Genomic DNA, 16,725 nt, shown 5'->3' on the forward strand with positions numbered 1-16,725 from the left:
ACCGAACCGCAAAATAATTTCTTCACAGCTTGGAAGGAAGTTGGCGTTGGCGTTGGGACAGGCTCAGCCGTGGTCCTGTACCTGTGGAGAAGTTTTAAGACCTTGCTCATGAAACCCAACAGCGGCAGCTTGGCAGTGCAGAGATTTGAACTCTCAACCTTAACCACTGAGATTTTTATTCATTATACATACAGTATATACAATACAGACATGAATTTCACATGGGGTCTTCATATCTTGTGCTTCATTTTAGACAGAAATCTCTTCCAGTCAGCTTCTGAATCTGAACACATATTCCCAGAAAGCTTTGCATATGCTTTAGGTACAGGATTGTGCCTACCAAGCACATGTTTTAAAAGAAACTCACAGGTGTTGTATATAAAACCTGTCCCAGTACTGCGATCTTCAGGTAATGTGTGAGACGGGTTCTAATGGGTTCTGCGATGATGATGAGGATGATGATGATTAGCCCATTGTTTACGTTAGGTAATGGATGTCTGAGAGGAAGTCTGAAAGACTGTGACTGAACAATCATCTGACTAAAGTCAACATGCTTATTATGAGTTATTCCTGGTGTGATGCCGTTGATGGTAGTTGTGTTTTTAGTGATAGACCACATACTACATTTGTGTCATTTGACTACCCTTCACTTCATCATGCAGTCAGCAACATAAAAAACAAAAACTTAGAGACATTCAGATGCACTGAACACTGCACTGTTTCATAAATAGGTTAGTTTACTGCTCTGTGAATCACTTTTTAACACATCCATATATTTCAGTTTGTGTTAGATTTAGAGGATTTTGGTTGTATTTCTGATAAAGATGTGATGACCAAGGAGGATGTTTCTCTGTTGTTAAGGTGCTGCTTGGTATCAGCCATTTAAATACACAGACACACAAACTAGCACATGTGTTCTATAATCTACACCAGATGTAGAAGTTTTGATCTTTAGGGAACTTTGGTTTGAGACCAGTTTGCTTTTCCTCTGCTGTCAACCAATCCAAACAAACTCAATAGCACTTATCGAGGACGTTATGAAGCCAATTTGGGCCCTGTTTTTTTTTTTCTTTCTTTTTTTTTTTAATCTTTTGATTAGGTGCAGCGTATAGGTACATACAGACTATAAATAGGTGTGTTTGTGTGTGTGTCAGCAGGATGTTAATGTGTAACTGGTAATTGCAGTAGTTTTCCTAACCGGGAAGTTCTATGTGGAAACTTGAATTCAGAAGCATGTTAGCCTGACCTTCCTGTTTCTTTCACTCTTGTACACAAAGACGGACATGAATACGAGTGTGGCAAGCTTAAGGGTGTGTGCTGTGTTGGCAGGCAGATTGGGAAGTTTGAACTGTGTGATGTGCCACATAGTTGAAGTTTTGTTACTTCCTTTACACATAACAATAAGTGGGCCTTCAAAGCTGTTTACTCAGCTAAGACTGGACTACTAATTGAGACTTGAGTTAAATTGAGGTTAACTGGGTTGTTACATGTTTATCTACTTGAAATTCCCTTTTTTGTGAAGATTAGCTTTTTGTCTGAGCTCTTTTATCCTTTCCTTCTGTGTTGCTATAACTCATGGGCACGTTCTTTCTGCTACTCTGTAAGGTTGTGCCTTTAATTGGGGGATTGGGTGACCTAAAAGCTGCTGCTGTAATAATAAAGACATGGGCTTATCCATGAACTCCTTTTCAGAATATGCTCATACTAAATATCTTTACAGCACACTGTACTGTTTGACTTTACAGTGTATAATTTGTAGAAGAGTAATGATTTTATAATTCCATTATCTGGTGTAACCCAGAAGAAGATGGGTTCACCTTTGAGTATGGTTCCTCTCAAGACTTCTTCCTCAGGTCGTCTCGTGCAGTTTGTGCCTTGCCGAACTTATGTGGTGAAAAAAAAAAAACGGTGCATTGAATATAGTCCACACACAATGTGAAAGAATGAACATTCTGGAAAAAATAGAGAACATGAACGCACGGCACGATAAGGCTTATAACCTTATAACCTCTCTTTCAGCTACTTTCAGCTTATTTGCTTTCGTGTCTGGGCCTGACTTTCCCAATAAAGATCTTTCACAAAAGAAAGCAAAATATTTAAGCAGTGTTCATTAAATGTATGAGTGGTTTGCTAAACAGCAAACTTTTATTTGTTCATCAAGGAACCATAGAATACCAAAAATCCCAGTCAGTAAATATGGCCCTTGTGAACTTACAGGGATATAATGATGTATTGTGATACTGATACCATTGTCATTTCTAACTATTTTAATCTGCGATATAAAAATCTGCCTATGCTGCTCACTACTAGACTACTGTATGTGTAAAACACAAAGCTAATCCATATTTTAGAAGGTGACAGAATGTAACCAGCCCCTCGCTCTCTCGCTCTCTCGCTCTATCCAGCCTGAACTCTTAAGGCCTTTGGTTAGGCCGAGACCCGGTCCTATATTTATCTCCTCCCTAGTGGGAGTGTGACTAATAAGGGCAGGGACTAATGGAGGTCAGGCATCTCTCCGCTTGTGTGCTTTGGCCCCTTACATAGTGGTGGCTGCGTCCGTGCCCTAACAAGTCCTACCCGGTGTGGGATGCCAGATGATGGCCCTCCCCTCACCATACCTCTCATTTACACTCATCCTCATAAGCCTCGTGGGGGCGAGTGCAGGCAGGCTGGCTATTTCCTCTGTCTGACCCATCAGCTTCCTTTTTTCCTCACTCAGAGTGTGTGTGTGTGTGTGTGTGTGTGTGTGTGTGTGTGCGCGTGCGTGCGTTTGTGTATGCCCTTACAAGTCTGCGTCTGTAAAATGTCAGTGACTGGAATTGGTGTGTACCCTCGAAGCCCTCTCTTCACAGAGATCGAGCTCTGCAGATGAAACTCACTGACCCTGTAAAGGCAGCCATGCACTGGGCCACATTCTTCACTCTTGAATGGAAAATTTTTCTGTACTAAATACAGCCTGTGTGCCGAGTTTTCTATTAGAAGCTGACCACTTTCTTGTTGATTAGGGTGTTTGCAGGACAGTTAATGAAGTTTGATGTTTTACTAAGAGTAATAAGCAGCATTGCAACATTTACACGAGCAACTTGTGAACCTTCGGTTTGGCCCAGGATGTTATACAGTAGATTCCAAAACTGTAGATGGCTATCAATAGCCTACGTTCCTATGCTGAGCCATTTCAACTATATTTAGCTGCACAGTTTACTACCTGCTGCATAGACCCTGATCCTGCTCTATAGGCTGAGGGTCAGATTGCTTTATTAAATAAAATGGGTTCTTAAAGACAATGTACATTTTATATACATAATTTATCTGTCTATCTCTCTCTCTCTGAAAGCATGTGTGTTTTGTAAGAGCGCTCAGCCTGTCATCAAGTCGGCCGTCATTAGAGATTAAAAAGAGGGAAGCGAGAGAATGTTAGTAATGTTGGTTAGAAATTAGTAAAAAGAGGAGACAGAGGGAGGAAACAGCTGTGGCAGGGATGTGAGTTATGAGAAATAAGCGCAGTATTTTTGTTTTTCTTTCTTTTTTTTTTCCTGAAAATGTTGGCAGAATCTTTTTGCTGCCGGCTCCTGAGAGGGCCATTCCTTTTCCTCTCACTGTAATCGCAATCCTTTTGAAGTGGTCTGAGTGCTTTTACTCTCTGGAAAGAAGTTTCTGCAGAGTCAGCAGTCCACTGGTGAGAGTCAGACAGTGCTAGTGTTTCTAACTGGAGACTGCTGTGGTAAAGGTGGGGTTGAAGCCAGGACAAGTTCCTTAATGGTAGCTGTTGTAGGTCCTATTTATGTTCCCCTACTCTGTTATTGAGGTCTGCATAGATACCAGATTCACACGGAGCGTGGCTGTAAACCATGCTTTCTGTCTGTCTCTGCGTCTGCCTGCATGACTGTCACTGGTCTTATGATCTCAGGCTGAAATGTTAAAGGGGGTTAAAGCCATTAAATGTGTTCCTGTTGTTAAGCCCTGCAGATTGTTTTCTAGGTGAGTGGTAAAGCTGTGCAACACAGTCCCACTGAGACAGGGTGAAACCAAACTTAGCACACACAGGAACAGTGCATTCTGGCTCACATCCATGTGTATGCGGGTATATGTTGCCGCTGTAATGCTTGTTGAACGTTTTTTTCCGTTTGAATGCTACTGCTCAGTGGTCCAGTTTTAATGATTACTTTCTCTTTGTATCTTTCAGTATCGGTGAGAATTTCCTAACAGTCAAAGGAGCTGCCCTGTTCTTACCCCGTGGAAATGGCTCCTCACCTTCCTCTGTGCCCCGCATCACACAGCGGCGCAACAAGCACACAGGTATACTGTTCAAACACACATTTGATCAGGAGATGCTGATAGGCAGGGTTTCTAATGCCATTAAAAGGGTTGTATTGGTTTGGTATTGCATTGAGCACATATCATTTTAGTCACTTCATTTGCAGTCTTCATGGCTAATGTTAGCTATCTGCCAGCATTTCAAAAAAGGCAAGCTACCCAACTACAATAATCAGTTTTAAGTCAGCAGTCAGTGAAAAGTTCAGCTTTAGTCTGATACCCAAATGCGACTTCCAGCACAGCATCTTTTGATATGTTTTTGCAGCAGTCAGCTGTTCATCTAATAACTGGTGTACCCCGAGTCCTGCACATTTTAACATTGTAACAGGAAGGGCTGTTAATGTAATATGAAATGTATCTGTAATCTGAATTGAACAGATGTCTTGTTTTTTTTTCAGGTGATCTCCAGCAACACCTGCAAACCATGTTTACTCTACTGCGGCCAGAGGACACCATCCGGCTGGTAGTCACAATCTCCCATTTTTTGCTTGCTAAAAAAAAAAAAAAAAAAAGATTCACTGACTGCGTAAAATCTGATTGCATAATATCTTAATATCTCCATCACTCTGTGTTTCAGGCGGTGCGGTTGGAGAGTGCCTACCCTCAGTGTACACGCTATATGGTGGTGGTGTCCACCAATGGAAGGCAGGACACTGAGGAGAGCGTGGTCCTTGGCATGGACTTTACCAACTCAGACTGGTTCGTCTTACTCACCCAGTACTTACCCTGTACCCATGCGTGCTCTGGGCTGTGCTGTAAGCTTGTGTTTTATTGTGTGTGTCCTACAGCAGTCAGTGCACAGTTGGTCTGGTCCTACCCCTGTGGAGTGACACTCTGATTCACTTGGATGGAGATGGGTAAGACAGGACACACCCAGCATTTCCTCTGTGTTCATAATGGTTTCAGATCCTTGTACTAACCTTTATGTGTTTCTCAACAGAGGCTTCAGCGTGTCCACTGCCAACAGAGTCCATATCTTCAAACCCGTGTCCGTCCAGGCCATGTGGTGAGCACTGACAGGACTTCGTTACTTCATCCTTTCTTCTCTTTCATTCTTTCTATTTCTCCCTGTTTTAGTCTGCTCACCATTTTTTTTTCTGTCTTTCTCACACTTTTTTGTGCATCACTCCCTTTCTCGCAGGTCAGCACTGCAGTCCTTACACAAAGCGTGTGAGGTAGCTCGGTGCCATAATTACTACCCAGGAAGCCTCTTTTTGACGTGGGTTAGTTACTACCAGACCCATATCTCCTCTGAGCAGCACTGCATCAACGAGTGGAATGCCATGCAGGACGTGCAGTCCCATCGATCTGACTCACCTGTGCTGTTCACTGACCTGTGAGTGTCCAGACACACAGAGACACACACACACACACACACACACACACACACACACACACACACACACATACACCACCCAGTATTGTCGTAGTTCTTTTTATTATTATTATTATTATTATTATTATTATTACTTTTGATTGTTATAGTATTTTCAATTTTGGTTTTCATTAGCTTTTTCTAATGAATATTGTCTTTGTGTATTTGGGTATGATTTTTAGCTCTGAGGACAGACTGAAATCTAGGAGCAGTATTTTTTTAGTTTAGATGTAGTTTTTCTTATTCAATTTTGGCATATTTTATCTTGCCTTACAATTATTTTACTTTCCTTATTTTAGTTTGTTAACTGTAATAACCCTGATACACACACAGCTCATTCAAGGAAAGTGGTAAAGGTCTTTTAAAGGTACTCAGAAGCATGTTGTTGTGGTGAAGCAGGAATAACTGGCATTTCTTGACTGTATACCAAACATTATCCCCCCCTTGACAATATGGGTTTGTGACACTTCATGCAGTGTGGATACGTTCCCAGAATATATACACAAATACATGTTAGAGTAGTCTTGCATCAGAGCAGCAGAAGGCATCCAACAAGATCTCATGATCATCATTTTGCAATCTTATGACCGTCTTATGCACTGGCACCTGTTTAAGCCAAAAGGTGACAAACAAAACAAGGTTTATTAAAAGTCACTCGATAGCGCAGTGCTTCTAGGAGGTGGCCCAGATATATATTTATGAGGGGGGACTTTCCCGCTCTTGGAGGTTTTCCCACGTGTGTGTGTTTTTATCTTTTAACCCACACAGACTTTGCCCTGAGCTTTATTTAGCTCCTCTTGGAAATGGCTAGATTTACAGTTGGAAAAAGTTTGAGATGGATAGGTAGACATGCACACAGATAGATGGAAACAGGTGCTCAGAAAAGAAACAAGTAAGACCACATGCAGTATAGTTCTGTGGCTGTAGCTGTCTAGACACTTGTTGATGAATTAAGTGATGTGATTTGGAAGGAGGTCAAAAGGTGTTTTGTTTTTGTAGAGAGAGGTTGGATGATTGGTTCTGCTGAAGCTGGTTTACCCATATTAAATTGTTTATAGCGACAACTTGGGTAAGGTGGTAAAAATATATCTGCTAGACAAACAATATATAACATACATACCATGGGCTTCTCATCAACGGTGAAATAATGGTGTCTGTGTTGTGTAAAGTCTTCAACCCACATGCTGTTATTTGACAGTGTGGACAGTCTGTTTACTTGTTTACTTTTTAAATGTGTCAAGGTGAGGCCTGGTATTGAGTGGACCGTTTCCATCTATTAACGCCTTATTCTAAGGGGATTAGCTGTACATGAGAATTCCATCATTTGCATGCACTACTTACAGACCAAATTATTTACTCTTATGATCAAATCTGCATTGGTCTGCTCATTTCTGACCCGCTTAGATAGAGAGCTCTGTGATTTTGCAAACAGATGCTGCCTCTTGTGTTGTAAAATGTTTTTTTGACTGCATATATTTGCCATATTTAGTTGACTAAGTAAATCTACTTTATATTCACATATGCCGCAATATCAAGCAGTTTTGAATTTTCTAGAAATAAATGAATGAGCTTGACGTGCGCTAATTAAATTGCCATCTTGACATTATTATTTTACCATGGAGGGGACCTTTAAAAACATTTCCTCTGCATATGTCATAAGGCACAAATCCAATTTCATCTATACAGCCACATATTGTGAGAGCTGAGTCTTTTTTCAGGGAATAAACTTTTTTTCAAATATTAGAATGTGCTCCAGACAAGTCAGATATTAAACTCAAAGCCACTTATGTTTTCAGGGACCCCAGACACAATGGCTACGTTTACATGCACATCAATATTCCGATATTATTCAGAATTTGGCAATATTCAAATTGGTATTGAGTCATGTAAAAGCCACAATCTGACTGCCCGATCAGATTAAGACAATATTCTGTTTCCCCAGATTCTGATTTCCACCCCTGGAATATACCTGTTTTAATTGGAAATTTGTTGCACGTAAACACCTTATTCAGAAAATCTACTGAAAGTAGATATATACGCATGCTCAGTCCACAAGGAATTGTGGGTGCTAACAGATGATTAGCTGTAGGCTAGGTATTTAGGAATAGCAACAACAACCATGTATACAGGAATATTCTGATGCCTGTATGTATATAAACGTTGTATTCAGAATATGGCTGCAACCCGAATACAGACCTTATATGGGATTTGATGTGCATGTAAAAGTAGCCAATTAGTCACTGATGGCCTAAGAATAAAAGGTCTGCTTTATTGTTTCCCAGCTGAACCTGAATGTTTGCTTGAAATTAGATGACACAGAAACTTACATGATGACACTTCCATTCAAAGTTGAGCTGCATTGTTCTGTGTTGTCAACAGGCCAACAGAGAGAGAGCGCACAGAAAGGCTGATCAAGACCCGTCTGAGAGAGATCATGATGCAGAAGGACCTGGAGAATGTAACTTCTAAGGAGGTACACATCTGCCAGCTGTAAATGGCCTAAGGCCAACACTTATTTCAGGAGCAATACCTATGCATTTAAACATTAGATGATGTAGGCAAGCTCTAAGCTATATTGATCTAGTGGTGTTGGATTGTTCTGTGCTAATTTGTTGTTTTGTTACTCTCAGATACGCTCAGAGCTAGAGATGCAGATGGTCTGTAACCTACGGGAATTCAAAGAGTTCATTGATAACGAGATGATAGTAATCCTGGGCCAGATGGACAGCCCCACAGAAATCTTTGACCATGTGTATCTGGTGAGAATTTCCCATTCTGTATTCTCATCTCAGCAGCTGTACAGCATCCACTACTTAAAGTCCAGATTGCACTGCATCTTGAGCTGAAATGTTTTGCTCTCACTAATACAGGGTTCAGAGTGGAATGCATCCAATTTGGATGAGCTCCAAAACAGTGGGTAAGTGCTATCATTTTGACCGTCTGGTTTAAATCAATACATCCAGTCTGTTTTGTGAACTTGCTGTTAATTTTATCTTTGACCCTGCACTCCACAGGGTTCGCTACATCCTGAATGTGACACGGGAGATTGATAACTTCTTCCCTGGTCTTTTTGAGTACCACAATATCCGTGTGTATGACGAAGAGGCCACTAACCTCTTGGAGTACTGGAATGATACCTACAAGTTCATCTCCAAAGCCAAGTAAATATTTGATTTGATAAAGGCTACAAAAAGTCATTTTAACTACATCGAATACAAGTGCCTCCATCTGTGTACTAAAAAAATACATGCTGTATTTGGTTAATGCGCAGGAAAGCAGGGGTGAAATGTCTGGTGCATTGTAAGATGGGTGTGAGCCGCTCTGCCTCCACTGTGATTGCATATGCAATGAAGGAGTACGGCTGGGATCTGGACCGAGCCTATGAGCATGTGAAAGAGAGGCGTGCCGTCACCAAACCCAATCCCTCCTTTATGAAGCAGCTGGAGGAGTATCAGGGCATTCTCTTGGCCAGGTACTAATAAATAAATAACTAAATAAGTCATGCATGCATACGTTACATACATATTCATTTCCAGATGCATTATTTTTGTCAGATGCTTATATAGCAGAATGACCTAATGTTCTTTTTACCTCGTGTCTGTTTGCTAGTGTTTTGTGGGAAGCATTTGTAGCAAATGTTTCTACTCAGGAAACAATACAGCACTGAAACATGACAACACTAACAAGATAAAAACTAATTTACAAACTAATTTATACTAGTCTCTAAACTGTTTAGAACCAGTATGAGCATATATGTACAATAAAATTAGCTGGTAGATTAACATGGTGGAACTGACAAATATGTTACATACAGAGAGCAGCAGGGCATCGTATTGATCTAGCACTCTGTATTTTTCATTTTCTCATACACAGCCGTGCGAGTTATCCACCCCAAAGAATACCAGTACACAAAATCAAACAATCTTTGATCTTTCCGTTTGCTTATGGATTTGCTGCAGTAGTGTTGTGCTTCAGAATACTGAGCTTGTTGCGTATAAATGACGTGGGCTTTGTGAAGGAGTGGCTGCTTGGTCGCATTCCTTAGCTGTGCGTCTGTGTGATGCTTTGCTGTCATGTGTTTATGCTCTTTGAAGTTCTCTTTTTTGTTTGTGGCCAGATAAAGGTCATAAGCAATAATGCCCCACCTTTGTTATCCTACTACATAGTTTTTCTCCAGTGACACTTATGACTGATTATTAGACTGCTGATCTCAAATCTTAACCCTGTGCCTCTCCCTGTCTTCAGCAAACAGAGGCACAATAAGTTGTGGCGATCTCACTCGGACAGTGATCTATCCGAGCAGCAGGAACCTGTGTGTAAGAGCCCACATTCTGACCCACATAACCAGCAACACAAGCCCAATGGCACTCGCTCTGTAAATAATGTGCTCCAGACAATCAACAGTTCACAGCCTGGAACAGAAAACACCCACAGCGACCCATCTACACACCCTACAAGTCAGAAAAACCCAGAGCGGCCATGCGAGGAACCCTTGCTCGCAACTCTCCCACGTGCACGTGCAGCCACTGTAGTGCCTGAGCAGAATTTGGCAGACAGCTGCTGTCTCAAAGTGGAAGTGACGGAGCCCATCACTCACCCTCAGCCTCTGCCTTCCCTTCATGTCCTTCCTCGCTCCCTGTCTACCTCTCTCCATGGGCACAAGTCACCGGCTGTGCCTGAGCCAAAAATAGACTCGGATAAGCTGTCCCTGGATGTGCCTGATCAAAATGACTCTTTTAAAAACTCTCATTCCTCTGGGACCCTGAGCTTGGCATTGTGTTTGGATACTGTGAGTAGTGTTACTGAAACAGGAGGTGATTTAGCATCTTCCAGAACTCCCCTGGCTATTAGCCCCTGCGAAGTTCCTCTAGAGTCAAGATGTTCCACTAGCAATAGCTCAGAGAGCTGCAGTAGTGGCGAGACAGATCAGAGGACGGGCAGCTCTACCAGCCTTGGCACAGATAGCATTGACTTCTTCAGTGCTAGGGAGAAGTTCCTGGGCTTGTCTCGGGATGGCCAGACCAGCTCACTTTATGAAGCGATGACTCCACGCATGGCTCAGTCCCAAAACCCCAGCCTATGCCTGGAGGAATCAAGCACAGCGGCAGCCAAGGAGGTAAAAGCATCATCACACACAGCACACAGACAGATTGGGCTGGTTTGCTAAATTTTATCTGCAGTTTTTCGACAGTTCTTTCAACAGTTTGTGATAAATCACGTTAAGGGAGCACTTAAGCGTTAACCTAACCTAATCTGTCTCCAGCATCGGTAGCATATGTAGGTGCGAGTACAGTGGACAAATATTTCATTGACAAAAATGAGTATGTAAAAGATGAGACATGAAAGGTTTTACAAATGCTGCTGATATTTTACAACTTCTGAATCACATTATCATGTTAAACACATTAAAATACATTAAAAAGTAGTTTCAGAAGTTAATTTAGAATACCTTTGACTAAAGAATTCATGAAGGTAAACATTAAAACATTAAAACAGTGCAACAGCTGCTCCAAGGCTCCCATTCTAAGTGAGTTTTGTGTAAACAAGTTTTCCTGGGTTTTTACGGTACAGAGAAAGTAAGGAAAGTTTTCTCTATGGTAATCACACAAACTGTCTGGATGTTTATCATGATGAAAAAACTTGGAGTATTCCTTGAAGGCAGTCTCACCAACTGATATTAGAAGCCTTCTAACATCTTTTTATTTGATTAAGAAGTGCTATAACACCATTTTAATCTCTCTCTCTCTCTCTCTCTCTCTCTCTCAGGGTTCCTCTCATTCAGAAAGCTCCTGTGAAGCTGAAGCCCCTCCCCCAGCAGAGCCCGACCTCGTTCTCAGTGATAACAGTGTATCAGTGCGACACATTGTGTCTGAACTGGAGTCTGTTTCTTCCCAACAGCCTCCATCCCACAGCCCTGAGCAGCCCGCAGTCCAGGAAGAGCAGGTGGAGAAAGAGGAGGTGGAACAGGAACCAGAGAGAACATCCCTCCCTCCCTCCACCTCCTCTCCTCCATGTGAGCAGCCAGAGCAGGAGAGCCTCCTCTCTCACTCTTCTCCTCACTCAGCCTGCACGGACGATGCAGACTCGCAGCAGCTCTCTAATCCACCAGGAGGCGCTGATTCCATCAAGGCAGAAGCAGAAGAGCATGGAGAGGAGGCACGGCCACTGGACGATGACGACTCTGGTATAATCCCAGACCCGTCTCTCTGCACGGCCACTGTGTGCCCAAGTCTAGATCCCAGCTCCTCCTCGTCTTCCCTGCTGTGGCTGGAAAGTGATGCTGAGGATGTGACGACAAGGCCGCATGACTTGCACAAGATCCAGGAGACGCTGCGAGAGCTGCAGGCCTTCCTGTACGAGGCTGGAGGGATGGAGGCCTGCTTCAACTACAGCCAGCAGCTCAAGAACACACATGGCTCCACAGAATCACAGCCCCGGACCCCAGCCGTGTGGCAGAAGGCCATGGAGATGGAGGCTCGGATCAGGCAGGCTGGTCTCACTCCACCCTCACTTATGAAACGCTCAGCCTCACTAGCCAAACTTGACCAGCTTGAGCTGTCCACGCACGACCTGAACGACTGGGACTTCCGATCTGAAGTGCCTTCCTCTCCCTCCTCCTCTTCCTCTTCGCATTCACATTTGCTCTCCAGCAGTCATGATGAGGTCCATAAGAAGCAGCGTGTTCTACCTCAGACCCTCTCAGAGGCAAACAGAACTGAAACCTCCTGCCACACCCCATTTTCCTGCCCACAGCACAAGCAAGGTGGCAGCATGGGGCAGCTCACACACACCTCAGCCCCACCCGCTGTCTCTGTGTGCACGCAGCAGCAGCAGCACACGAAGCCACACCCCATACGCCGGCCACGCAAAACAGCGGACAAGAAAAAGACAGTTACTGTGCTGTACAATACCATGTGACCCATAATGAACGATCACGGCAGGGATGATATCTGTGTGCCATAGAGGTGCTCTGTTACTAACTGGTGGATTCGTGAGATCCACTTGTAAGCTAAACCTGTGAGCGTATGCTACTGTATTTGACGTGTAATATTAGTGTATGCAAATATGTGCCCCTTTCAAATATGACTGCAAATGAAGGGGCTTGTTTCTCAAAACATGCACTTTACTAACTTGTTTTTATTTGTAATATTGTTATTATTGTTTTTCTCCTTTTTTTTAGTTTGTGTTTTTATTCCAGGATTTTTTTTTTTGCACTGATATGACAAGTAGCCTATCTGTGTGTACGTAGCTGTGTGTGCTGATCTGGTTTTTGCTGGAAAACAGAGACAACTTTATGTAATTTTTTTTATACTGTGGCTATTAAATAAATAAAATACACACTTTTTTTTAGCTATGTGTTAATTATTTTCCCCAAAATAAACTTGTACACTTTCAGTGATTGTGTTAAGCGCATGGGGTCTTGAGAGCTGTAGTGCCAGTTTTCTTGTAGCATGGAGACCAGCGCCACTGTGTGGACAGAAGTGGAATAATGGATGATGTAATACCCTCGTTTAGCAGGGACTGATGTGTTCAGTGCTGCTTTAGTGTAAGCCTCGCCACACACTCTTCTGAAGTCTAGTTCTCTGTCTGTTTAAGCTCAGAGCTGAGCACTAGAGGGTTTTACTCAAAGATGGCTTTGTGGCAGTCATAGGATTCAAACTTAAAATCTTTTGAGTAGAATTGGGGCATTTGCAGTTTGTAGTGTCTTGAAGAGGCCTTAAAGAGAAAGGGGGGAAAAAAACCCTTGATGTTTTCAGTTATACAGTTTCCTGCATTGGGCTACTTTTGAGTGTTTTTGAGTGTGTGTGTGTGTGTGTGTGTGTGTGTGTGTGTGTGTGTGTGTGTGTGTGTGTGTGTGTGTGTGAGAGTGAGAGTGAGGGGGGAAAAAACTAGCAGGGCCATGTGAGGGGCTTCTGTCATATGCACCTCCTGTTCTCGGTGTTTATGGTGTATTACGAATGCGTTATGGTCTGTATCAGTAACCTGGAAGCTCATCTGTAATAATATTATAACACAAGACTGTAGGATAACTCCGTAACTAATTACACTTTTCTACTGGACTTATTACTACCTGTTGGACTGGTTTTGAATAAGCACTGGGCACACTTCTGGTAATCCTGACCTTAGACTACGTAAACTTTAGCTTCTTTTCAGTTGCAAACCTGAATCTGAGATATTGATAAAATAGTGTATGATAAAATAGTGATCTTGCCTCAGTGTGATTTTATTTGCTTAGGAAAGTGATACATTTCATCTAAAATGGTTTATGCAATAAAAACTCTGAGTGTAGCTGATCCTCTGTGGTTGATATTCACTTCATTAATGGGAGCATAACATCGTAGGCTCATTAATATTAAAATGCAGTTGATTATTATATAAAGTCATTAAAATTTGAATGCAGTTATAAAATTTTGACAGTCTTACTGTACAGACCAGTGGCTCTAGCACATCCTGCGTTCAGTCACTATCCCGGGAACACTGAGACGGGAATACAACCCGGATAGGACGCCAGTTCATCACAGAGGAAACACATTCCCCATTAACTCTGTATGTGTATTATATTTGGGGGACTCCTATTATAGTTAAACAGGAGTCGGCTTTTCGTCATATTGTGTCTTCTCTCGGTTACATTTGTCTTGCGGCCTGGACTTAAGTACCTCCAATGTATTTATTTTTCCTCTGGCACTGAACCAACACTTTATTTAACCTGTAACAGTTTTATTGCCTGGTTTGATTGGCTTAACTGCAGTGGTCATGAAATATGAAAAATGCCACAGGCACTGAATACATTTAATGCTGTGGCTTTATTTCAGGAATATATATAGCAGACACCACAGCTCTACTGTGTAGCTCAGCAAGCTTGCCAATTCAATTAATTCAAAGTAACAGAGCACACTAAGTCCAGCAGCCTGTAAAATAACTTGTTACCAGCTGAGAGAGGATGAAAATAGAAATTTTGCTCAATATATTAAACCATATGTATGTACATTTTATGTCTCATATCAGTTATGTCTTTAATAAGACAGTTTTGAGAGAAATGGCATTCTGCCTCTGATGGTCTGTAATGCTTGTGTATATTTATAATCCTGTGCAGTGGGAATCTGATGCTCACGCCTCTGTGCTGTTTAAGGATTTACTTCACAGCTTCAGCTCTGACTTTCTTTTTTCTCTCAGGTTGACTCACAGGCTGACTGAAGCTCTCTGTAGATGCTGAAATAGTTGGAATGACTCGGGAAACTTTCCAAAATAGCTGCAGGGAAAAGAGCACTTTTAGTGCTACTGATGCCCTCATGCCTCTTCGTGCTGTGATGGAGGGAGAGGTCGTGGAGCATCTCGCAGTCACAGTCATGGATTTAAAGCCTCGTCCCAAGATGCTCTTACATACACTGAGAGCAAGTGCTTAGTGGTTATTACTCTGTAACAACACATTTAAAGCTATAATGGCCTACTATATATTATGAAGTCATTTTGGGATCCATGAATACATCTAAAGGGAAACTCAGGCGTACACTGGTCTCATCATAGTCACTCCCCTCTGGCAGAGTAAAGAGGCCTAATAAAGTTTATACTGCTGTTGTCCTCACATTGTCTGAGAGCAGTGTTGGGCGTGGAGCAATGAATGTGGAATAAAAAGTGGACAGAGAAAATAGCCTAATGTTTAATGGTAAATTGAAAGTAATTTTGTGCGCTTAAAGTGTAACTTTGGGAGCTTGCTGTCTAATCTGTAAGCACAATAACATTAGAGGTAGGCTAGTCAAGTCAGGTATATAGACATTTGAGCCACATATGGCTGTTTTGAATTGTTTGAAATGAGGACATTTGAATTGTTTACATTTGGACCGTGTTTGACTGTAGGAACGCCATAGCTAACCTAGCTGAGTGTGAGGAATCATGCGGCAGTAGATGCCGTAAAAATCTTGATGGTCATTATGGTCGTATTTCTCAGCAGTATTATAAATAACTTAAGACAGCGCTGATATCACAGTGCGTTGAGGAGGCAGGTTTATTAGTCCACTGACATGCAGAATAAAGCCATCTGGCAGATGTTTATTTGATCAAACTACAATATATGGCCAAAGGTATGTGGACACCTGACCATGACCCTGATATGTGGTTTTTCCCCAGACTATTGCCACAAATTCGGAAGCACACAATTGTCTAGAATGTCTTTGTATGTTGTAGCATTACATTTTCCCTTCCCTGGAGCTAATGAGCCCAAACCTGTTGCAGCATGACAGTGTCCCTGTGAACAAATCGAGGTCGGTGAAGACATGGTTTGCCAAGGTTGGAGTGGAAGAACTCGAGTGTCCTGCACAGAGCCCTGACCTCAACCCCACTGAACACCTTTGGGATGAACTAGAACAGACTTCAGGCCTCCTCACTGAACATCAGTGCCTCACTAATGCGCTTGTGGCTGAATGGGCAAATAGCCAACAGCCTTCCCAGAAGAGTGAAGGATATTTTAACAGTAAAGTGGAGGACTAAATCTGGAATGCTATGTTCAAAATGTACATGTAGGTGTAATGGTCAGGTGTCCACAAACTTTTTGCCATATAGTGTACATGTATAGACCAAAAAGATGTTTAATTGAATTGATTAGGGCCATTATTCACTCCCCAATGCTGGCCAAAGGATAGCTGCTTATGTGGCCCACATCTAGACCAAAAAAAATTCACTGACTGGGCTAGCACTTAGCTAACAGTTTTAGAGTTAAACTATTTAATGTTCAGTTGCTTGTAATGTAATATTTATAAACATTCCTACAAAGTTCCTGAAACAAAGTTCTAGGAACACTGTCACAAACATTTGTGTTAGCTTTTGGGAACATTGTATCAGCTGGCTATTTTTAACACCCTTTTCAGAACACTGTAGGACTGTTATTTTGGTAATATTACACCCTAACCTTCTTACAACCTGCCAAATGTTCATGTTTGGTTTCATCGTGTGACATGCTGTACGTAGACTAACATGACAGATCTTTGCGTGCCAGATCTTTTGGTGAGTAGGGTTTTATGCTGGAGTTTCCCATTCTCATG

General features: G+C 42.1%; 1 protein-coding gene across 2 annotated transcripts in view; it reads left to right on the forward strand.

Annotated features, from left to right (window-relative positions):
* ssh2a (slingshot protein phosphatase 2a) overlaps positions 1-13,039 on the forward strand; it is a 28,359-nt gene extending 15,320 nt beyond the window's left edge. For both annotated transcript variants that reach the window (XM_026924397.3, XM_026924396.3), the window contains 13 exons: positions 4,184-4,296; positions 4,713-4,777; positions 4,892-5,013; positions 5,103-5,171; positions 5,255-5,320; positions 5,456-5,650; positions 8,069-8,162; positions 8,320-8,448; positions 8,560-8,606; positions 8,704-8,850; positions 8,961-9,161; positions 9,935-10,805; positions 11,456-13,039. In XM_026924397.3, the coding sequence (XP_026780198.3) occupies positions 4,184-4,296; positions 4,713-4,777; positions 4,892-5,013; positions 5,103-5,171; positions 5,255-5,320; positions 5,456-5,650; positions 8,069-8,162; positions 8,320-8,448; positions 8,560-8,606; positions 8,704-8,850; positions 8,961-9,161; positions 9,935-10,805; positions 11,456-12,607 (3,271 nt within the window). In that variant the 3' untranslated portion in view covers positions 12,608-13,039. The remainder of the gene's footprint in view (positions 1-4,183; positions 4,297-4,712; positions 4,778-4,891; positions 5,014-5,102; positions 5,172-5,254; positions 5,321-5,455; positions 5,651-8,068; positions 8,163-8,319; positions 8,449-8,559; positions 8,607-8,703; positions 8,851-8,960; positions 9,162-9,934; positions 10,806-11,455) is intronic.
* The last annotated feature ends 3,686 nt before the right edge of the window (positions 13,040-16,725 follow it).

The sequence above is a fragment of the Pangasianodon hypophthalmus genome, chromosome 14, assembly GCF_027358585.1.
Source record: "Pangasianodon hypophthalmus isolate fPanHyp1 chromosome 14, fPanHyp1.pri, whole genome shotgun sequence".
In the NCBI taxonomy this organism is placed as follows: domain Eukaryota; kingdom Metazoa; phylum Chordata; class Actinopteri; order Siluriformes; family Pangasiidae; genus Pangasianodon; species Pangasianodon hypophthalmus.